We start from the raw sequence: 22,720 nt of genomic DNA, 5'->3' as shown, positions 1-22,720 counted from the left end.
AACCCTAACCCCCTAACCCTAACCCTAACCCCCTAACCCTAACCCTAACCGTGTCGCGGTATCGATATGAGCGGCCATCGGCAGCAGTGATGAAGTGATGAAGAGTCTCATGTCCTTACGGTGTTGGTGGTACACCTGTAATACTGTCGGTACGCGGGCTGCAATACATGGGTCACGTTATTGCGCAACATGTTCAGAGTAAAATAATGAATTATAGCCTTAAATATGCAAATGGTAAAGAGTCATTTTCTAGATCTCAGAGAACGATCGGGCTCCAGAAACCCTTCCGATGTTTCCTCTTGATTCCCGAGTCGTGGTAAATTTGGTTTAGCGTCTCTCCGGGTTTCCGTCTCACGGAGTCTCATCGATACTCACCCTCAGCAGCTTGATCTCCCTCAGGGCGATCTTCTTCACCGCCTTGTCGTCGTCAGAGTCCACGAACTTCTTGATGGCGACGAGTCGTCCGGAGTCTCGGTGCCGGCACTTGAGCACGGTGCCGTAACTTCCCTCGCCGATCAGACCCAGAGACTCGTAGCGCTCCATCGGCCAACAACTCGTTAACGCATCAGAGATACGGTTTCGCTCGTCGGGACGCTCGACCTTGCAATCGGCCAAACTCACGGCTCGGAGAAAGTAAACTGAATTAAAAAAAAGAGAGAACAAATTTAGAAAATGTTTAAATTTAAAGGAACACAAATGTGTTAAAATCTGAAGAAAAAAAAAAGAATTAACTTCAAGTAAAGGAAAACATGCAAAGAGTGCGCAAGAGATTAATTAAATATTATATATATTAATATACGATAGTATTATATTCCACTTATATATTCAGATCTTTTTACTTTAGTAAAATAATCCATCACAAATAAAAGTATTCAAAGGAATTACACAAGATGTTGTCGACAAAAAATTACTCATCTACTAATATTAATATATTATTTATTTATTTAGCGCTTCACAAACAAGTACAACTACTATAACTTCATGCAGAGACGAGTAGTAGTTGTAATAATAATACATATCAATAACAATTAAATCGGAAACACACATTTTTAAAAATAAAATATGACAATAAGAATTATATTATATTAATTAAATACTTTAGTCCCTTTTCATGTAAAATCATCAATAATATTACTATTTGATTAATTATTTGAGCCAATCAAATCTATTAATTAATATTGATCTACTTTGGAATATTTTTATTTTGCCTAAACAAACTAAACCGAAACACAATATAAAAGACAAACCGTCAATTCTAATACTAAAAAGTTTTTTTACTTCAATAATTTGACTGAAGAAACATTTTAAATGAGACTTTAGACTTCGAACACCTCTAAACTTCTTCTATTAAGCAGTAATCGTCTGCTTAAGAGGAGCAGCACACACACACACACACACACGCACACACACACTCACCGTGCAGGTGAATTCCGTGATCCGTTAAATCGCTCGGTGAACTTCCGTTCTCAACACTGGAGTAACGTTTTGTTTGTGAGCGTGCGTGTGTGTCACCGGAGAACGGAAAGCTCGACCGTCAATGTGCGCGCGTGTGTGCCTGCGTGTGAGGTCACGCATCACGTTGCTACGGTAACCACTCCCACGCAGTGACGTCACCGTGTCTAATTTACATAAAGAGAGCGGCAGCAACATGAACGTGAGTCCACAGCTTCTTCACCAGGAGCGAGGCTCTCTACCGCCCCCTGCTGGCAGCCAGGCGCTGTGCACGCTCGTCACCATTAATACGTCTGTTTTCATTATTAACCCTTGTGTTGCCTTAGGGTCATTTTGACCCGAATCAATATTACACCCTCCCCCCGCCTTTGGGTCATTTTAACCCGATTAAATGTTTCACCCTCCTGTTACCTTTATATTTACGAACATATTTTACCCTTTGGGTTCAATTTGACGCCAGCAATTAAAACCTCCAGAAAATTATTAGAATTAATATTGTTTTCCAAGTTTAAGTGTGAGGCACTTTATGTTTGTTTGTTGACTACCGAAAGAACACCGACATTAAACATTGAATGGGGTCAAATTAATCCTAAGGCGGGGGGAGGGTGTAATATTGATTCGGGTCAAAATGACCCTCAGGCAACACAAGGGTTAAGGACATTTTTGGACTGAGAAATGAACAAAATATCGATATTAATTGTCTACAAACATTTAGAAACATGTATTTAATACAAATGTAAAATAAATAATTTCCAAACATATAGTAGAGCTATAACTCAAAGCACTATAACTTTCTATAACACAAAGTCCATTGTGTTTGAAGGCTTCAAATGTTCAACATTAAGTTCACACAAAGTTACAGTAGTTAAATTAATAATGTTATACTTGTATCTTCTGGTTAAGTGACACATTTCATCTTTTTTTAAAAGGTTTTTCCTTAATTGACAACAAATTCCTGTTTTTTTGTAATTTAATTTGTTTTCCTTAATTGACAAAAATGCCTTATTTTTATAAACTTTAATTTGTTGTAAAACTTAAATCTCCACAAAAAAAATATATTCACGTTTCCCAAAAAACAACCTCACTTTCTAAAAAGATCTTAAAATACTTGTCCAAATATTCAAAGAAATTCTTCCTTTTGCAAAAAATTACATTTGTTTTTTAATAAGAAAATAAATAAATATATTTTTAAATAAATAAACTTTAAATGAATAAACTTTAAATAAATAAACTTGACATAAATAAACTTCAAATAAATAAACTTCAAATAAATAAATTTTAAATAAATAAACTTTAAATAAATACATTTTAAATACATCTTTTTAAATAAATGAACTTTACATAAATACACTTTAAATAAATAAACTTTACATAAATAAACTTTAAATAAATACATTTTAAATAAATGAACTTTACATAAATAAACTTTAAATGAATAAACTTTACATAAATAAACTTTAAATAAATAAACTTTACTCTGAAGGTTTCATGTTTCCACTCGACGTCAGACGATCTGACCTCATCCTCTCCCACGCACGCGCACACGCACGCCGTTAGCTCTGTATGAGGAAGTGAGTGTGTGTGTGTGTGTGTGTGTCCGCCCCCCTCTCTTCACTTCCTCATCCCGCTCCTCCGCCTCGCACCGTCGTGGGAAACGAGCGCTCACCGGAGAACCGACGTGACGACCGACGGTGAGGAGACGAACTTCACGTCGGTAAACTTTATTGACTAAACTCCTGAGGCGTAAAGAAACAGCTCAGCTTCCGGTCGACTCGAGAAACTCCTACAACTCCAGTTCTGAGTCTTATAAATACTTGAACGCGTCTTTTAGTGAGAAATACACACAAAATACTGCGTCACTGTGTCTTTGAACGCGTCATAGCGCATCAAGAAGTCTTCACGAGTACTACTCTAATATGGATACTGCACCGGAAATGATCGTGACCACCTGAGCAGGTGCAGGGGGTCTCGCGCTTCCTTCTGCTGCATTCAGGTGCTGTCGGAAAACACAGAACCAGAAGAATCAAGTAAAATACAGTATTCTAAAGTAAAAGTACTCATCAACGTATACTTTACCTGAAGTAATATTTATTATATTAATACATTATAATCATTGATCAAAGTAAGTAAAAGCGGTTTAATAAATATAAAGGAAACAAGTATAAAGTACCTTAACATGGAAATACTCAAAGTATTCAAGTGACTACAAGTATATTCAGTGGCGGGCCGTCAGGGCCAGCAAGGCCTTCTCTGCTGGCCTAAACATCATCAGAATATATATTTTTTTCTAAATATATTTTCCCACAAATATGTATTCAATTATTTCCCAGAGTAAGAGTTATTCTCTTAATTTCATAGCGTTCCTCTTGGTTGCGCTGCTGCCAGCGCCAGGTTGAGATTTGGAGGGCTGGTCTTTATGTTAGATCTTTTATCCAATCATATTCAGCCATCGTGTGTTGCCAGGGGGCTAACATCTGCCCTTAGGCCTTCAGAATCAACATTGCGGGCGCTGGTAGCTTCAAGTGAATGGGAATGACGATGTTGTGTCAACCAATCAGCTTTAGAGTTGGCTCCTCTAGGCCTTCTAGAAGGCCCCGGAACCGGCACAGGAGCCAGCTAGCAGGCGGAGTGCTGCACGTCTTTTGATTGGATTACCAATATTGAGAGGCGGGGCCTATGGGCAGGTAGACGCAGAACCTCAGAACTAGGAAACTGAATTTGATAAAGGAATTAATTCGCGGACTACAAAGCTGTTTTTTCAACCCGCAATGGCGGAAGGAGGAGAAGATGTCGATTTGGTCGAGCATATACTTGGAATCTGCTTTGGGTGCGACAATGCCCTGTTTAGTGAACAAACGAGTGCAAGTGACTTTTTTCTTCTTCTTTTTCTCCGTCATGATGCGCGCATTCTGCAGAGCGCGAGACGGAGAGCCGAGAGAAATGACATGCTGTTGTGTAGATACGATCAACATCAGACGGCTGTTTAGTTTAATAAATAAACAAAGACGTGCTATAGAGAAAATGACGGGGGCGGGCCAATTTTTTTTAATGTCATGCGATCTACCAATACTACGCCGCGATCGACGTATTGAGCCCTGGTCTAGAGCCATGGCATCATAATGAGAGGAATAAGAGGTGGATTAATTCGGGTGGGACTGTGTAGGACCTCACTGAAGGCCCAGGCCCCAGGCCCACGGCCCGCCACTGAGTATATTATCTCTGGATGATTTTGTGTTATAAACATTTGAACACGTTATCATTAATACAACATAAAGTTAGAGTTGTGGACAAATACCTCCAACTATCAGAAAAAACGTCAGAACTCAGATTTAATCTTGTTTTAAAGTTGTTTACTTCAGATATATTTCCTTCACAGGTTATATAAATATATACTCTTATTTAAATAACACGGTGTCTCGAGTAGTTTTCTTCTCTTCAGCTGCGGCCCTCCTCCTTCTGACGGGCCTCCACCAATGGGCTGAGGGCGTGGGCGGGGCCAGGATGAGTGCCGAGCTGCTATTGGAGGAGCTGCTGGTCAAGCGCTCGCAGCAGAAGAAGAGGACGTCGCCGCTGAACTACAAGGAGCGCTTGTTCGTCCTCACCAGGACGCACCTGGACTACTACGACGGGCGGAGAGAGGTCAGCTCCGTTAGCCGTTCACTACGCTAGTTAGCATCAAGAGCTCGCAAGAAATACTTCACCTTCATGAAACTGCCTCGTTCTGAATACACACACGGTAGAGGGCTTCTGAAGGCCAGTACTTGTTGATGTGTACGAGTATTCATATTTACAGACAAGAGGAGTGTGTATCTTGTGTGTATCTTGTGTGTTTATGTCTACACACCGTCAACAGAAGCGCTTCAGGAGAGGCTCCATCGAGCTGAGCCGCGTCCGCTGCGCCGAGGTGGTGAAGAGCCACGGCGGAGTGATCCCCTGCCCCAACAAATACCCCTTCCAGGTACACACACACACACACACACACACCCTCAGGTACACACACACCAGGTACACACACACACACACACACACACACCAGGTACACACACACACACACACACACACACACACACACACCAGGTACACACACACACACACCAGGTACACACACACACACACACCAGGTACACACACACACAGGTACACACACACACCAGGTACACACACAGATACACACACACACACACACACACACCAGGTACACACACACACACACACACCAGGTACACACACACACCAGGTACACACACACACACCAGGTACACACACACACACACACACCAGGTACACACACACACACCAGGTACACACACACACACCAGGTACACACACACACACACCAGGTACACACACACCAGGTACACACACAGGTACACACACACACACCAGGTACACACACACAGGTACACACACACACACACACACACACACAGGTACACACACCTACACAAACACACACACAGGTACACACACACACACACACACACACACAGGTACACACACACACACACACACACACACACACACACACACCAGGTACACACACACACACACACACCAGGTACACACACACACCAGGTACACACACACACACCAGGTACACACACACACACACACCAGGTACACACACACACACACACACACACACCAGGTACACACACACCAGGTACACACACACACACACACACACACACCAGGTACACACACACACACCAGGTACACACACACACACACACACACACAGGTACACACACACACCAGGTACACACACACACACCAGGTACACACACACACCAGGTACACACACACACACACACACACACACCAGGTACACACACACACAGGTACACACACACACCAGGTACACACACACACACACACACCAGGTCACACACACACCAGGTACACACACACACACACACACCAGGTACACACACACACACAGGTACACACACACAGGTACACACACACAGGTACACGCACACACCAGGTACACACACACACACACACATCAGGTACACACACACACAGGTACACACTCACACACACACACCAGGTACACACACACACCAGGTACACACACACACACCAGGTACACACACACACACACACACCAGGTACACACACACACACCAGGTACACACACACACACCAGGTACACACACACACACACACCAGGTACACACACACACCAGGTACACACACACACACACACACACCAGGTACACACACACACACCAGGTACACACACACCAGGTACACACACACACCAGGTACACACACACACACACACACACACACACACCAGGTACACACACACCAGGTACACACACACACCAGGTACACACACACACACACTCAGGTACACACACACCAGGTACACACACACACACACCAGGTACACACACACACACACACACACACACACACACACACACCAGGTACACACACACCAGGTACACACACACACACCAGGTACACACACCAGGTACACACACACCCTCAGGTACACACACACCCTCAGGTACACACACACACCAGGTACACACACACACCAGGTACACACACACACCAGGTACACACACACACACACACACCAGGTACACACACACACACACACACACACCAGGTACACACACACACCAGGTACACACACACACACACACCAGGTACACACACACCAGGTACACACACACACAGGTACACACACACACACACCAGGTACACACACACACACCCTCAGGTACACACACACACCAGGTACACACACACACCAGGTACACACACACCAGGTACACACACACACACCAGGTACACACACACCAGGTACACACACACACCAGGTACACACACACCAGGTACACACACACACACCAGGTACACACACACACCAGGTACACACACACACCAGGTACACACACACACCAGGTACACACACACACACACCAGGTACACACACACACCAGGTACACACACACACCAGGTACACACACATACCCTCAGGTACACACACACACACCAGGTACACACACACACCAGGTACACACACACCAGGTACACACACATACCCTCAGGTACACACACACATACCCTCCAGGTACACACACACACACCAGGTACACACACCCTCAGGTACACACACACATACCCTCCAGGTACACACACACACCCTCAGGTACACACACCCTCAGGTACACACCCTCCAGGTACACACACACCAGGTACACACACACACCCTCAGGTACACACACACACCAGGTACACACACCCTCCAGGTACACACACACACCCTCAGGTACACACACACATACCCTCCAGGTACACACACACACACACACCAGGTACACACCCACATACCCTCCAGGTACACACACACACACACACACCTGGTACACACCCACACCAGGTACACACACTCTCCAGGTACACACACACACCCTCAGGTACACACACACACACACCAGGTACACACACCCTCCAGGTACACACACATACCCTCAGGTACACACACACACACACCAGGTACACACACACACACCAGGTACACACACACACACCCTCAGGTACACACATACCCTCCAGGTACACACACATAACCTCCAGGTACACACACATAACCTCCAGGTACACACACACATACCCTCCAGGTACACACACCCTCAGGTACACACCAACAGGTACACACACACATACCCTCCAGGTACACACACCCTCAGGTACACACACATATCCTCCAGGTACACACACCCTCTGGTACACACACACATACCCTCCAGGTACACACACCCTCAGGTACACACACACATACCCTCCAGGTACACACACCCTCAGGTACACACACACATACCCTCCAGGTACACACCAACAGGTACACACCAACACGTACCCTTCAGGTACACACCTGCCCCAACACGTACCCTTCAGGTACACACCAACACGTACCCTTCAAGTACACACCTGCCCCAACACATACCCTTCAGGTACACACCTGCCTCAACACGTACCCTTCAGGTACACACCTGCCCCAACACGTACCCTTCAGGTACACACCTGCCCCAACACGTACCCTTCAGGTACACACCTGCCCCAACACGTACCCTTCAGGTACACACCTGCCTCAACACGTACCCTTCAGGTACACACCTGCCTCAACACGTACCCTTCAGGTATACACCTGCCTCAACACGTACCCTTCAGGTACACACCTGCCTCAACACGTACCCTTCAGGTACACACCTGCCTCAACACGTACCCTTCAGGTACACACCTGCCTCAACACGTACCCTTCAGGTATACACCTGCCCCAACACGTACCCTTCAGGTATACACCTGCCCCAACACGTACCCTTCAGGTATACACCTGCCTCAACACGTACCCTTCAGGTACACACCTGCTAACACGTGCCTTCAGGTATACACCTGCCTCAACACGCACCCTTCAGGTACACCTGCCCCAACACGTACCCTTCAGGTACACACCTGCCCCAACACGTACCCTTCAGGTACACACCTGCCTCAACACGTACCCTTCAGGTACACACCTGCCCCAACACGTACCCTTCAGGTACACACCTGCCCCAACACGTACCCTTCAGGTACACACCTGCCCCAACACGTACCCTTCAGGTATACACCTGCCCCAACACGTACCCTTCAGGTATACACCTGCCTCAACACGTACCCTTCAGGTACACACCTGCCCCAACACGTACCCTTCAGGTACACACCTGCCCCAACACGTACCCTTCAGGTACACACCTGCCCCAACACGTACCCTTCAGGTACACACCTGCCCCAACACGTACCCTTCAGGTACACACCTGCCCCAACACGTACCCTTCAGGTACACACCTGCCTCAACACGTACCCTTCAGGTACACACCTGCCCCAACACGTACCCTTCAGGTATACACCTGCCTCAACACGTACCCTTCAGGTATACACCTGCCTCAACACGTACCCTTCAGGTATACACCTGCCTCAACACGTACCCTTCAGGTACACACCTGCCTCAACACGTACCCTTCAGGTACACACCTGCCTCAACACGTACCCTTCAGGTACACACCTGCCTCAACACGTACCCTTCAGGTATACACCTGCCCCAACACGTACCCTTCAGGTATACACCTGCCCCAACACGTACCCTTCAGGTATACACCTGCCTCAACACGTACCCTTCAGGTACACACCTGCCCCAACACGTACCCTTCAGGTATACACCTGCCTCAACACGCACCCTTCAGGTACACACCTGCCCCAACACGCCCTTCAGGCACACACCTGCCCCAACACGCCCTTCAGGTACACACCTGCCTCAACACGCCCTTCAGGTACACACCTGCCCCAACACGCACCCTTCAGGTACACCTGCCCCAACACGCACCCTTCAGGTACACACCTGCCCCAACACGTGCCTTCAGGTATACACCTGCCCCAACACGTACCCTTCAGGTACACACCTGCCCCAACACGTACCCTTCAGGTACACACCTGCCCCAACACGTACCCTTCAGGTACACACCTGCCCCAACACGTACCCTTCAGGTACACACCTGCTAACACGTGCCCTTCAGGTACACACCTGCTAACACGTACCCTTCAGGTACACACCTGCCCCAACACGTACCCTTCAGGTACACACCTGCCTCAACACGTACCCTTCAGGTACACACCTGCCCCAACACGTACCCTTCAGTCCGCCATGTCTTGAACACCTGAGCCCATCTCCTGCTTCAAAGTCGACCTAAGACTTCAAAATAAAAGAGGTTTTGATCGTGTCATTATTATCACGGTTCTAACGTCTCCTTTTGGCGGCTTTAGCTCAGTGGGGTAAGAGGGCCGTCCTGCAACCCCAGGGTTGTGGGTTCGATCCCCGCTCTCCCCATTAGTTGCAAGTCGAAGTGTCCTTGAGCAAGGCACTGAACCCCCAGTTGCTTCCCGGGCGCTTCACTGCAGCCCACTGCTCCTTAATAACTAAGGAGGGGTTAAATGCAGAGAACTAATTTCCCCTTGGGGATTAATAAAGTATATATCATCATCATCATCATCATCATCCTTAAAGGGCCAGCGTCATAGTTATGTTTCAACCTGTGTTTAATCGACTGAACTAAGAGTCGTCGTTTGTTTTGCGTGAGCACGCTGCGAGTCCTCCGGGAGCGAGAGGCGGGGTCCGCCATGTTTTTAAAGTGACATGCGGACTCTAGACCGACTTGGCGCTTCACTTTACCACGGTCTTTGAAGGGGTTCAGTTGGTCTCCACACGCTGTCCCTTTAAGAAGACCACCGCGCTCTACATTTCCCATGATGCTTTAGTAAATTGACGCCATTTTTTAAAACTGCTCAACACACTCCAGACAGACTTTGGCCCCGCCCCCTTTAGGCAGAGTGGTTCTCCACAGTGGTTCTCCAGAGTGGTTCTCCAGAGTGGTTCTCCAGAGTGGTTCCCCAGAGTGGTTCTCCAGAGTGGTTCCCCAGAGTGGTTCTCCAGAGTGGTTCTCCAGTGTGGTTCTCCAGAGTGGTTCTCCAGAGTGGTTCCCCAGAGTGGTTCTCCAGAGTGGTTCTCCAGTGTGGTTCTCCAGAGTGGTTCTCCAGAGTGGTTCTCCAGAGTGGTTCTCAAGGGTGGTTCTCCAGTGTAGTTCTCCAGAGTGGTTCTCCAGTGTGGTTCTCCAGTGTGGTTCTCCAGAGTGGTTCTCCAGAGTGGTTCTCCAGAGTGGTTCTCCAGTGTGGTGCTCCAAAGTGGTTCTCCAGAGTGGTTCTCCAGAGTGGTTCTCCAGTGTGGTTCTCCAGTGTAGTTCTCCAGAGTGGTTCTCCAGGGTGGTTCTCCAGTGTGGTTCTCCAGAGTGGTTCTCCAGTGTGGTGCTCCAGAGTGGTTCTCCAGAGTGGTTCTCCAGTGTAGTTCTCCAGAGTGGTTCTCCAGGGTGGTTCTCCAGAGTGGTTCTCCAGGGTGGTTCTCCAGGGTGGTTCTCCAGTGTGGTTCTCCAGAGTGGTTCTCCAGAGTGGTTCTAAGCAGCCTCGTTTGTGTGCAGGTGGTGCACGACGCCGTCACCCTCTACGTGTTCGCCCCGAGCAACGAGAGCAGGAGCCTCTGGGTGCAGAGCCTCAAGGGGGGTCAGTAGAACACATGAACAGAGACTTCTATACAACCAGAGGAGCCCCCTGGTGGTCAGGAGAGAGAATGCAGCTGTAGGACGTATACATAAGTGACTCACACCCCCTCTCCGTGGGCAGAGATCAAAGACAACGCCGTGGTCTCCACTAAGTTCCACCCTCAGTTCTGGCAGGAAGGGGCGTGGCTCTGCTGCCGGCAGGTGGACAAGCTGGCTCTGGGCTGCGAGGAGTACAACCTGTTTGGAGACAGTAAGAAACGAGTATCTTAACGATTCATTAAAATGTTGTAAACATGTCATAATAAGACTTGGTATTGGGACACTTCCTCTAGGCAGCCGCCATGTAAACATTTAAAACCTTCTGCTCTTCCTCTTTTATAGTTTCCAGAAAACCTTTACCCCTGATTCCTGGAGAGAAGCGACGCAACGAGAGGGTAACCGCACACACACACACGTACGCACGCACGCACGCACGCACGCACGCACGCACGCACGCACGCACGCACGCACGCACGCACGCACGCACGCACACACACAGTTGTTCTTTCTCCTCCAGCGGCGGCCCCCTCCTCCTCTGCCTCCTGAGGGTGGTGATGATGGAGATTATGATGATGATGACGAGGAAGAGGAGGAAGAGGAGGAGGAGGAGGAAGAGGTGGTGATTGCGCTGTACGACTTCCTGGGAACCGAGCCGCACGGCCTGAGTCTGGTCCAAGGAGGAGAATACGTCATCCTGGACAAGGGCGACGTCAACTGGTACAAAGCACGCAACCAGTTCAGGTGAGGGAAGCCAGGCTGCATTCTCTCTCCTGACCACCAGGGGGCTCCTCTGGTTGTATTGAAGTCTATGCTTCATATGTTAAAGCTGCATTCTCTTTCCTGACCACCAGGGGGCTCCTCTGGTTGTATAGAAGTCTATGCTTCATATGTTAAAGCTGCATTCTCTTTCCTGACCACCAGGGGGCTCCTCTGGTTGTATAGAAGTCTATGCTTCATGTGTTAAAGCTGCATTCTCTCTCCTGACCACCAGGGGCTCCTCTGGTTGTATAGAAGTCTATGCTTCATGTGAAAGCTGCATTCTCTCTCCTGACCACCAGGGGGCTCCTCTGGTTGTATAGAAGTCTATGCTTCATGTGTTAAAGCTGCATTCTCTCTCCTGACCACCAGGGGGCTCCTCTGGTTGTATAGAAGTCTATGCTTCATGTGTGAAAGCTGCATTCTCTCTCCTGACCACCAGGGGGCTCCTCTGGTTGTATAGAAGTCTATGCTTCATGTGTTAAAGCTGCATCCTCTCTCCTGACCACCAGGGGGCTCCTCTGGTTGTATAGAAGTCTATGCTTCATGTGTTAAAGCTGCATTCTCTCTCCTGACCACCAGGGGGCTCCTCTGGTTGTATAGAAGTCTATGCTTCATGTGTTAAAGCTGCATCGACTCTCCTGACCACCAGGGGGCTCCTCTGGTTGTATAGAAGTCTATGCTTCATGTGTGAAAGCTGCATTCTCTCTCCTGACCACCAGGGGGCTCCTCTGGTTGTATAGAAGTCTATGCTTCATATGTTAAAGCTGCATTCTCTTTCCTGACCACCAGGGGGCTCCTCTGGTTGTATAGAAGTCTATGCTTCATGTGTTAAAGCTGCATCCTCTCTCCTGACCACCAGGGGGCTCCTCTGGTTGTATAGAAGTCTATGCTTCATGTGTGAAAGCTGCATTCTCTCTCCTGACCACCAGGGGGCTCCTCTGGTTGTATAGAAATCTATGCTTCATGTGTTAAAGCTGCATCCTCTCTCCTGACCACCAGGGGGCTCCTCTGGTTGTATAGAAGTCTATGCTTCATGTGTTAAAGCTGCATTCTCTCCTGACCACCAGGGGGCTCCTCTGGTTGTATAGAAGTCTATGCTTCATGTGTGAAAGCTGCATTCTCTCTCCTGACCACCAGGGGGCTCCTCTGGTTGTATAGAAGTCTATGCTTCATGTGTTAAAGCTGCATCCTCTCTCCTGACCACCAGGGGGCTCCTCTGGTTGTATAGAAGTCTATGCTTCATGTGTTAAAGCTGCATTCTCTCTCCTGACCACCAGGGGGCTCCTCTGGTTGTATAGAAGTCTATGCTTCATGTGTTAAAGCTGCATTCTCTCTCCTGACCACCAGGGGGCCCCTCTGGTTGTATAGAAGTCTATGCTTCATGTGTTAAAGCTGCATTCTCTCTCCTGACCACCAGGGGGCTCCTCTGGTTGTATAGAAGTCTATGTTTCATCTGTTAAAGCTGCATCCTCTCTCCTGACCACCAGGGGGCTCCTCTGGTTGTATAGAAGTCTATGCTTCATCTGTTAAAGCTGCATCCTCTCTCCTGACCACCAGGGGGCTCCTCTGGTTGTATAGAAGCCTATGCTTCATGTGTTAAAGCTGCATCCTCTCTCCTGACCACCAGGGGGCTCCTCTGGTTGTATAGAAGTCTCTGCTTCATGAGTTAAAGCTGCATTTAGACGTTTTGAAGCGTACGCATCAAACCCTGGAACAGTGAATGACGAGGTGGTGTGTGTGTGTGTGTGTCTGTGTGTGTCTGTGTGTCTGTCTGTGTGTGTGTCTGTGTGTGTGTGTGTGTGTGTGTGTGTGTGTGTGTGTGTGTGTGTGTGTGTGTGTGTGTGTCTGTGTGTGTGTCTGTGTGTGTGTCTGTGTGTGTGTGTGTGTGTGTGTGTGTGTGTGTGTGTGTGTCTGTGTGTGTGTCTGTGTGTGTGTGTGTGTGTGTGTGTGTGTGTGTGTGTCTGTGTGTGTGTCTGTCTGTGTGTGTGTGTGTGTGTGTGTGTGTGTGTGTGTCTGTGTGTGTGTCTGTGTGTGTTGCACAGCGAGGAAGGCTACATTCCCAGTAACTACGTGACGGAGAAGTCGTCTACGAACCTGGTGCAGTTTGTGTGAGTCTCTGGATTGTTTCATTCTAAATACGTGCATTGTGTTGTTGTTGTTGACGTATTTCTGCTTGGCTCTCACTCTGGATTCAGACGCTTTGTGACAGTAACATGACTGTTTGTTGTAGCTGGTTCAGTAAACAAGTCAACAGGAACAAGGCTGAAGAGCTGCTAAAGAGAGAGGTGAGGATCACTGCTGTGACCCTTTGTGTTGTCCCCCCCCCCCTCGATCCCAAACAAAGCGGCTCATGGTTGGCGCTCCAGACGTGAGTCAGAAGCTGAATGTGCTCCCCGTCGCCCCCTGCAGGACAAAGAAGGCGCCTTCATGGTCAGAGCCTCCAGCGCTCCGGGAGCCTACACCGTGTCGCTCTACGCCAAGTCGGCTGCGGGGTGAGGACTCCTCCTCCATCCTAAAGGACGCCCCCAAGGAGGGAGGAGCTTCCTCTAGTCGGGCACCCTGTGATGTATCAAAGAGGCGTGTTTAATAAGCGTCGGACTTCAGTCTTATTGGTTGTGTTTTATTGTCGTGTGTTTGCAGAGAGGGAGGTGGAGCTATAAAGCATTACCACATCAAGGAGACACAAGCTCCGCCTCTACAGTTCTACCTGGCTGAGAAACACCTGTTCAGCTCCATCCCCGACCTGATCGAGTACCACAAACACAACGCAGCAGGTAGACAGAGCTGCCACCTCCACGTACAGGGGAGTGACCGACTGGGAGGCTGACCCAAGGGGGTTGTATAGAAGTCGATGCTTCATGTGTGAAAGCTGCATCCTCTCTCCTGACCACCAGGGGGCTCCTCTGGTTGTATATAAGTCTATGCTTCATGTGTAAAAGCTGCATTCTCTCTCCTGACCACCAGGGGGCTCCTCTGGTTGTATAGAAGTCTATTCTTCATGTGTGAAAGCTGCATCCTCTCTCCTGACCACCGGGGGGCTCCTCTGGTTGTATAGAAGTCTATGCTTCATGTGTTAAAGCTGCATTCTCTCTCCTGACCACCAGGGGGCTCCTCTGGTTGTATAGAAGTCTATTCTTCATGTGTGAAAGCTGCATCCTCTCTCCTGACCACCGGGGGGCTCCTCTGGTTGTATGGAAGTCTATGCTTCATGTGTTAAAGCTGCATCCTCTCTCCTGACCACCGGGGGGCTCCTCTGGTTGTATAGAAGTCTGCTTCATGTGTTAAAGCTGCATTCTCTCTCCTGACCACCGGGGGGCTCCTCTGGTTGTATAGAAGTCTATGCTTCATGTGTTGGAGCTACATTCTCTCTCCTGACCACCGGGGGGCTCCTCTGGTTGTATAGAAGTCTATGCTTCATGTGTTAAAGCTGCATTCTCTCTCCTGACCACCGGGGGGCTCCTCTGGTTGTATAGAAGTCTATGCTTCATGTGTTAGAGCTGCATTCTCTCTCCTGACCACCGGGGGGCTCCTCTGGTTGTATAGAAGTCTATGCTTCATGTGTTAAAGCTGCATTCTCTCTCCTGACCACCGGGGGGCTCCTCTGGTTGTATAGAAGTCTATGCTTCATGTGTTAGAGCTGCATTCTCTCTCCTGACCACCGGGGGGCTCCTCTGGTTGTATAGAAGTCTATGCTTCATGTGTTAGAGCTGCATTCTCTCTCCTGACCACCGGGGGGATGCCATTTCTTTCATTCCGTGGACGGTGGTAACCGTCGTGTCGGGCGCATACTTACCCCCCCCCCCCCCCCCTCCAGGTCTGGTTGCTAGGCTGCGGTATCCCGTCGGGAAGCAGGACCGGTCCGCCCCGTCCACCGCCGGCTTCAGCTACGGTGAGTCCCCACAGAGCTCCGGTCTGAAACATCCGTGTGTCCCTGAACGCACCTCTCTGACCCCCTCCAGAGAAGTGGGAGATCGACCCCGCGGAGCTGACCTTCATGAAGGAGCTGGGCAGCGGGCAGTTCGGCGTGGTGCGGCTCGGCAAGTGGAGGGCTCGGCGCCGCGTGGCCATCAAGGCCATCCGAGAGGGCGCCATGTCCGAGGAGGACTTCATCGAGGAGGCCAGAGTCATGATGTGAGGCCCTGAAAAGACCAAGGTCAAAGGTCAAGATCAAGGGGTTGGCCAGGACCAGGAACTGGAGTAGAAGTCTTTACACGTCTCAGTGATGGTGGCCTGTGATGACGGGTCAACGTCTTGAAGGTCACAAGGGGTGGTTCTGGTGGGTTCTGTTGGGTTCTATTGGTTCTGGTGGGTTCTGTTGGGTTCTATTGGTTCTGTTGGGTTCGGTTGGTTCTGGTGGGTTATGTTGGGTTCTATTGGGTTCTGGTGGGTTCTGTTGGGTTCTATTGGTTCTGGTGGGTTCTGACTCGGCTTCCTGTGTGTCGATCCATTTGTTCCTGTTCCTCATTCCTCCTCAGCGGGTCCTGCTTGTTCTTCGTCATTTATTGGTTTCAATCTGTCAAAGTCTTGCTCCTTTGAGGGAGGAGCCTAGTGAGCGTCTCTCTGCTCTCTGGTTCTGATGGAACCGACCGGTTGGACCGTCTCCTCTCTGTCTCCTGTGTCTCCTCTCTCTCCTCCTCTCTGTCCTCCTCTCTGTCCTCCTCTCTGTCCTCCTCTCTCTCCTCCTCTGTCCTCCTCTCTGTCCTCCTCTCTCTCTCCTCTCTCTCCTCCTCTCTCTCCTCTCTCTCCTCCTCTCTGTCCTCCTCTCTCCTTCTCTCTCTCCTCCTCTCTCCTCTCTCCTCCTCTCTGTCCTCCTCTCTGTCCTCCTCTCTGTCCTCCCTCCTCTCTCTCCTCCTCTCTGTCCTTCTCTCTCTCCTCCTCTCTCTCCTTCTCTCTGTCCTCCTCTCTCTCCTCCTCTCTGTCCTTCTCTCTCCTCCTCTCTCTGTCCTCCTCTCTCTCCTTCTCTCCTCTCCTCCTCTCCTCCTCTCTGTCCTCCTCTCTCTCCTCTCCCTCCTCCTCTCTCCTTCTCTGTCCTCCTCTCTCCTCCTCTGTCCTCCTCTCTCTCCTCCTCTCTGTCCTCCTCTCTGTCCTCCTCTCTGTCCTTCTCTCTCTCCTCCTCTCTGTCCTCCTCTCTCTCTCCTCCTCTCTCCTCTCTCTCCTCCTCTCTCTCCTTCTCTCTGTCCTCCTCTCTGTCCTCCTCTCTCCTCCTCTCTGTCCTCCTCTCCTCCTCTCTGTCCTCCTCTCTCTCCTTCTCTCTGTCCTCCTCTCTGTCCTCCTCTCTGTCCTCCTCTCTGTCCTCCTCTCTCTCCTCCTCTCTCTCCTTCTCTCTGTCCTCCTCTCTCCTCCTCTCTGTCCTCCTCCTCTCTCCTCCTCCTCTCTCCTCCTCTCTGTCCTCCTCTCTGTCCTTCTCTCTCTCCTCCTCTCTCCTCCTCTCTGTCCTCCTCTCTCTCTCCTCCTCTCTGTCCTTCTCTCTCTCCTCCTCTCTGTCCTCCTCTCTCTCCTCCTCTCTGTCCTCCTCTCTCCTCCTCTCTCTCTCCTCCTCTCTGTCCTCCTCTCTCCTCCTCTCTCTGTCCTCCTCTCTGTCCTCTCTCTCCTCCTCTCTCTCCTCCTCTCTGTCCTCTCCTCTCTGTCCTTTCTCTCCTCCTCTCTCTGTCCTTCTCTCTGTCCTCTCTCCTCCTCTCTCCTCCTCTCTCTGTCCTCCTCTCTGTCCTCTCTCTCCTCCTCTCTCTCCTCTCTCTGTCCTCCTCTCTCTCCTCTCTCTCCTCCTCTCTCTCCTCCTCCTCCTCTCCTCTCTCCTCCTCTCTCGTCTCTCCTCTCTCCTCCTCTTTTCTCCTCTCTCTCCTCCTCTCTCCTCTCCTCTCCTCTCTCCTCTCTCCTCCTCTCTCTCCTCCTCTGTCCTCTCCTCTGTCCTCCTCTCTGTCCTCTCTCTCCTCCTCCTCTCCTCTGTCCTCCTCTCTCCTCCCTCTCCTCCCTCTCCTCTCTCTCCCCTCCTCTCCTCCTCTCTCCTCTCCTCCTCTCTGTCCTCCTCTCTCCTCCTCCACTCTCCTCCACTCTCCTCCTCTCTCACCTCATCTCCTCCTCTCTCCCCCCTCCTCTCTCCTCTCCTCCTCTCTGTCCTCCTCTCTCTCCTCCTCTCTCTCCTCCTCTCTCTCCTCTCTCTCCTCTCTCCTCCTCTCTGTCCTCCTCTCTGTCCTCCTCTCTCCTCCTCTCTCTCTCCTCCTGTGTGTCCTCCTGTCTGTCCTCCTCTCTCTCTGTCCTCTCTCCTCCTCTCTCCTCCTCTCTCTCCTCCTCTCTCCTCCTCTCTGTCCTCCTCTCTCCTCCTCTCTCTCTCTCTGTCCTGTCTCCTCTCTCTCCTCCTCTCTCCTCCTCTGTCCTCTCCTCTGTCCTCCTCTCTGTCCTCCTCTCTGTCCTCCTCTCTCCTCCTCTCTGTCCTCCTCTCCTCCTCTCTCTCCTCCTCTCTCTCCTCCCCTCTCTCCTCCTCTCTGTCCTCCCCTCTCTCCTCCTCTCTCCTCTCTGCTCCTCTCTCCTCCTCTCTCCTCCTCTCTCCTCCTCTCTGCTCCTCTCTCCTCCTCTCTCCTCTCTCTCTCCTCCTCTCTCCTCCTCTCTGTCCTTCTCTCTCTCCTCCTCTCTGTCCTCCTCTCTCTCCTCCTCTCTGTCCTCCTCTCTCTCCTTCTCTCTGTCCTCCTCTCTCTCCTCCTCTCTGTCCTCTCTCTCTCCTCCTCTCTGTCCTCCTCTCTGTCCTCCTCTCTGTCCTTCTCTCTGTCCTCCTCTCTGTCCTTCTCTCTCTCCTCCTCTCTGTCCTCCTCTCTCTCCTCCTCTCTGTCTCCTCTGCGTCTCCTCTGCGCCTCCTCATCACTCCTCTCTCCTCCAGGAGGCTGTCCCACCCCAGGCTGGTGCAGCTGTACGGCGTGTGCAGCCAGCAGAAGCCGCTCTACATCGTGACGGAGTTCCTGGAGCTCGGCTGCCTGCTGAACTTCCTCAGGCAGCGGCGCGGACGCCTCGGCCTGGGGTCCTTGCTGAGCTTCTGCCTGGACGTGAGCCAGGGCATGCAGCACCTGGAGGCCCACGGCTTCATCCACCGAGACCTGGTACCAACGCACCTGGAGCACCTGGAGGAGGACGCAGGGACCACGTCTGACCCACCTGCTCCTCCTGCTCCTCCTCCTGCTCCTCCTCTTGCTCCTCCTCCTGCTCCTCCTCCTGCTCCTCCTCTTGTTCCTCCTCCTGCTTCTCCTCCTGCTCCTCCTCCTGCTCCTCCTCCTGCTGCTCCTCCTCTTGCTCCTCCTCCTGCTCCTCCTCCTGCTCCTGCTCCTCCTGCTCCTCCTCCTCCTCCTGCTCCTGCTCCTCCTCCTGCTCCTCCTCTTGCTCCTCCTCTTGCTCCTCCTGCTCCTCCTCTTGCTCCTCCTGCTCCTCCTCCTGCTCCTCCTCTTGCTTCTCCTCCTGCTCCTCCTCCTGCTCCTCCTCCTCCCTCCTGTGTCTGCAGGCTTCCAGGAACTGTCTGGTGAGCTCCTCTCTGGTGGTGAAGGTTTCTGACTTCGGCATGACGCGGTACGACTCCTCCTCCTCCTCCTCCTCCTCCTCCGTGTTCCACATGGAACCTTCCGCTGGCTAACTCCTGTCTCCTCCTTGTGTCTCCTGTCTCCTCCTTGTGTCTCCTGTCTCCTCCATGTGTCTCCTGTCTCCTCCATGTGTCTCCTTGTGTCTCCTGTCTCCTCCTTGTGTCTCCTGTCTCCTCCTTGTGTCTCCTGTCTCCTCCTTGTGTCTCCTGTCTCCTCCATGTGTCTCCTCCTTGTGTCTCCTGTCTCCTCCTTGTGTCTCCTGTCTCCTCCATGTGTCTCTTGTCTCCTCCTTGTGTCTCCTGTCTCCTCCTTGTGTCTCCTGTCTCCTCCATGTGTCTCCTGTCTCCTCCTTGTGTCTCCTGTCTCCTCCATGTGTCTCCTCCTTGTGTCTCCTGTCTCCTCCTTGTGTCTCCTGTCTCCTCCTTGTGTCTCATGTCTCCTCCATGTGTCTCCTGTCTCCTCCTTGTGTCTCCTGTCTCCTCCATGTGTCTCCTGTCTCCTCCTTGTGTCTCCTGTCTCCTCCTTGTCTCATGTCTCCTCCTTGTGTCTCCTGTCTCCTCCATGTGTCTCCTGTCTCCTCCATGTGTCTCCTGTCTCCTCCATGTGTCTCCTCCTTGTGTCTCCTGTCTCCTCCTTGTGTCTCCTGTCTCCTCCATGTGTCTCCTCCTTGTGTCTCCTGTCTTCTCCTTGTGTCTCATGTCTCCTCCATGTGTCTCCTGTCTCCTCCATGTGTCTCCTCCTTGTGTCTCCTGTCTCCTCCATGTGTCTCCTCCTTGTGTCTCCTGTCTCCTCTAGGTACGTGTTAGACGACCAGTACACCAGCTCGTCGGGGGCCAAGTTCCCGGTCAAGTGGTCGCCCCCTGAGGTCTTCAACTTCTGCAAATACAGCAGCAAGTCCGACGTCTGGGCCTACGGTAGGCCCCTCACACCAGCAGGCTAGTCAGCCAGCCAACCAGACAACCAGTCAACCAGTCAACCAGCCAACCAGCCAGTCAACCAGTCAGCCAGCCAGTCAACCAGTCAACCAGTCAGCCAGTCAGCCAGCCAGTCAGTCAGTCAGTCAGTCAGTCAACCAGTCAACCAGACAACCAGTCAGCCAGCCAGTCAACCAGTCAACCAGTCAGCCAGTCAGTCAGTCAGCCAGTCAGTCAGTCAGTCAGTCAACCAGTCAACCAGTCAGCCAGCCAGTCAACCAGTCAGCCAGCCAGTCAACCAGTCAACCAGTCAGCCAGTCAGCCAGTCAGTCAGTCAGTCAGTCAACCAGTCAACCAGTCAGCCAGCCAGTCAGCCAGTCAGTCAGTCAGCCAGTCAGTCAGCCAGCCAGTCAGTCAGTCAGTCAGCCAGCCAGTCAGTCAGTCAGTCAGTCAGTCAACCAGTCAACCAGTCAGTCAGTCAGTCAGTCAGCCAGTCAGCCAGTCAGCCAGTCAGTCAGTCAACCAGTCAGTCAGCCAGCCAGTCAGTCAGTCAGTCAGTCAGTCAGTCAGCCAGCCAGTCAGTCAGTCAGTCAGCCAGCCAGTCAGTCAGCCAGCCAGCCAGTCAGTCAGTCAGCCAGTCAGTCGGTCAGTCAGCCAGCCAGTCAGTCAGTCGGTCAGTCAGCCAGCCAGTCAGTCAGTCAGTCAGTCAGCCAGCCAGTCAGTCAGTCAGTCAGTCAGCCAGTCAGCCAGTCAGCCAGTCAGTCAGTCAACCAGTCAGTCAGCCAGCCAGTCAGTCAGTCAGTCAGTCAGTCAGTCAGCCAGCCAGTCAGTCAGTCAGTCAGCCAGCCAGTCAGTCAGCCAGCCAGCCAGTCAGTCAGTCAGTCAGCCAGCCAGTCAGTCAGTCAGTCAGTCAGCCAGCCAGCCAGTCAGTCAGTCAGTCAGTCAGTCAGTCAGCCAGCCAGTCAGTCAGCCAGCCAGCCAGTCAGTCAGTCAGCCAGCCAGTCAGTCAGTCAGTCAGCCAGCCAGTCAGTCAGTCAGTCAGTCAGTCAGTCAGTCAGTCAGTCAGTCAGCCAGCCAGTCAGTCAGTCAGTCAGTCAGTCAGTCAGTCAGTCAGCCAGTCAGCCAGTCAGTCAGTCAGTCAGTCAGTCAGTCAGTCAGTCAGCCAGCCAGTCAGTCAGTCAGCCAGTCAGTCAGTCAGTCAACCAGTCAGTCAGTCAGTGTGTAACCATGGAGCTCCCTGTGTGTCCAGGTGTGTTGATGTGGGAGGTCTTCACCGAGGGCCGCATGCCGTTTGAACAGAACCAGAACCACGAGGTGGTTGTCATGGTGACCAAGGGCCACCGCCTGTACAGGCCCAAGATGGCCCCGCCCGCCATCTATGACATCATGCAGCTCAGCTGGCGGGAGGTGAGACCGGTTGACTTGAAGAGACCGATGGAGCGACCGTGACTTCCTGCTCTCTGTTCCAGAGGCCTGACGACCGCCCGCCGTTCTCCCAGCTCTCCCAGATGATCTCGGACGCTCTGGAGGCCGACGCCCCTCCCCCAAACTGATCAGCTGACCAATCGGCTGCCTCGAACGTCCCCACGCCACCCCGTCGGCGGCCATGTTGGGCCCTAAATCCTGGTCCGCGGAAACCCGGCGTACATCAGGGTGCTGCGGCAGTCATGTGTCAGCTCGGTGGCATCTGCACCAATCAGATGGAGCGGATTGGACCAATCACAGCAGCCGCCAACTCAACCGCCATCACTTTCATCCAATCAAGAACCAGGGATCCGAAAAGCTTGAACTGAAGCTGCTGAACACGTCTGTTTAACTCACAAGGATCCTCATTGAGGACTACAGGTCCTCATTGAGGACTACAGGTCTTCATTGAGGACTACAGGTCCTCATT

General features: G+C 51.2%; 2 protein-coding genes across 8 annotated transcripts in view; one reads left to right on the top strand and one right to left on the bottom strand.

The window, feature by feature from the left end:
- Nucleotides 1-3,491, bottom strand: part of LOC130212193 (cyclin-dependent kinase-like 2) — a 13,102-nt gene extending 9,611 nt beyond the window's left edge. Inside the window, exons 1-2 of one of the 3 annotated variants that reach the window (XM_056443340.1) lie at nucleotides 3,401-3,491; nucleotides 376-638 (exon numbers count right to left, since the gene is read on the bottom strand). In XM_056443340.1, coding sequence (XP_056299315.1) covers nucleotides 376-543 — 168 coding nt within the window. In that variant the 5' untranslated portion in view covers nucleotides 544-638; nucleotides 3,401-3,491. Of the gene's footprint in view, nucleotides 1-375; nucleotides 639-1,416; nucleotides 1,509-3,400 lie in introns of those variants that run through there. The other 2 variants (XM_056443341.1, XM_056443339.1) reach the window with 2 other exon arrangements.
- tec (tec protein tyrosine kinase) lies at nucleotides 3,053-22,720 on the top strand. 5 transcript variants are annotated; one of them, XM_056443365.1, is made up of 18 exons: nucleotides 3,054-3,143; nucleotides 4,892-5,091; nucleotides 5,306-5,410; nucleotides 11,478-11,559; nucleotides 11,680-11,808; nucleotides 11,940-11,992; nucleotides 12,115-12,338; nucleotides 14,399-14,464; nucleotides 14,587-14,641; nucleotides 14,766-14,848; nucleotides 14,997-15,130; nucleotides 16,171-16,245; nucleotides 16,316-16,487; nucleotides 19,225-19,441; nucleotides 19,837-19,901; nucleotides 20,708-20,826; nucleotides 22,076-22,233; nucleotides 22,296-22,720. In XM_056443365.1, exons 2-18 carry the CDS (start codon nucleotides 4,954-4,956, stop codon nucleotides 22,377-22,379), a joined length of 1,959 nt encoding a protein of 652 aa, XP_056299340.1. In that variant the 5' UTR covers nucleotides 3,054-3,143; nucleotides 4,892-4,953; the 3' UTR covers nucleotides 22,380-22,720. The 5 variants fall into 5 exon arrangements, 4 of the variants coding, with proteins under 4 accessions (XP_056299343.1, XP_056299340.1, XP_056299339.1 ...); XM_056443364.1 differs by having other exon boundaries at nucleotides 4,877-5,091; XM_056443366.1 differs by lacking the exons at nucleotides 3,054-3,143; nucleotides 4,892-5,091 and adding an exon at nucleotides 5,098-5,205.

The sequence above is a fragment of the Pseudoliparis swirei genome, chromosome 21 (assembly GCF_029220125.1).
Source record: "Pseudoliparis swirei isolate HS2019 ecotype Mariana Trench chromosome 21, NWPU_hadal_v1, whole genome shotgun sequence".
Classification (NCBI taxonomy): domain Eukaryota; kingdom Metazoa; phylum Chordata; class Actinopteri; order Perciformes; family Liparidae; genus Pseudoliparis; species Pseudoliparis swirei.
The sequence above is the reverse complement of the archived record's forward strand: the minus strand, read 5'-3'. Positions and strand labels throughout refer to the sequence as shown.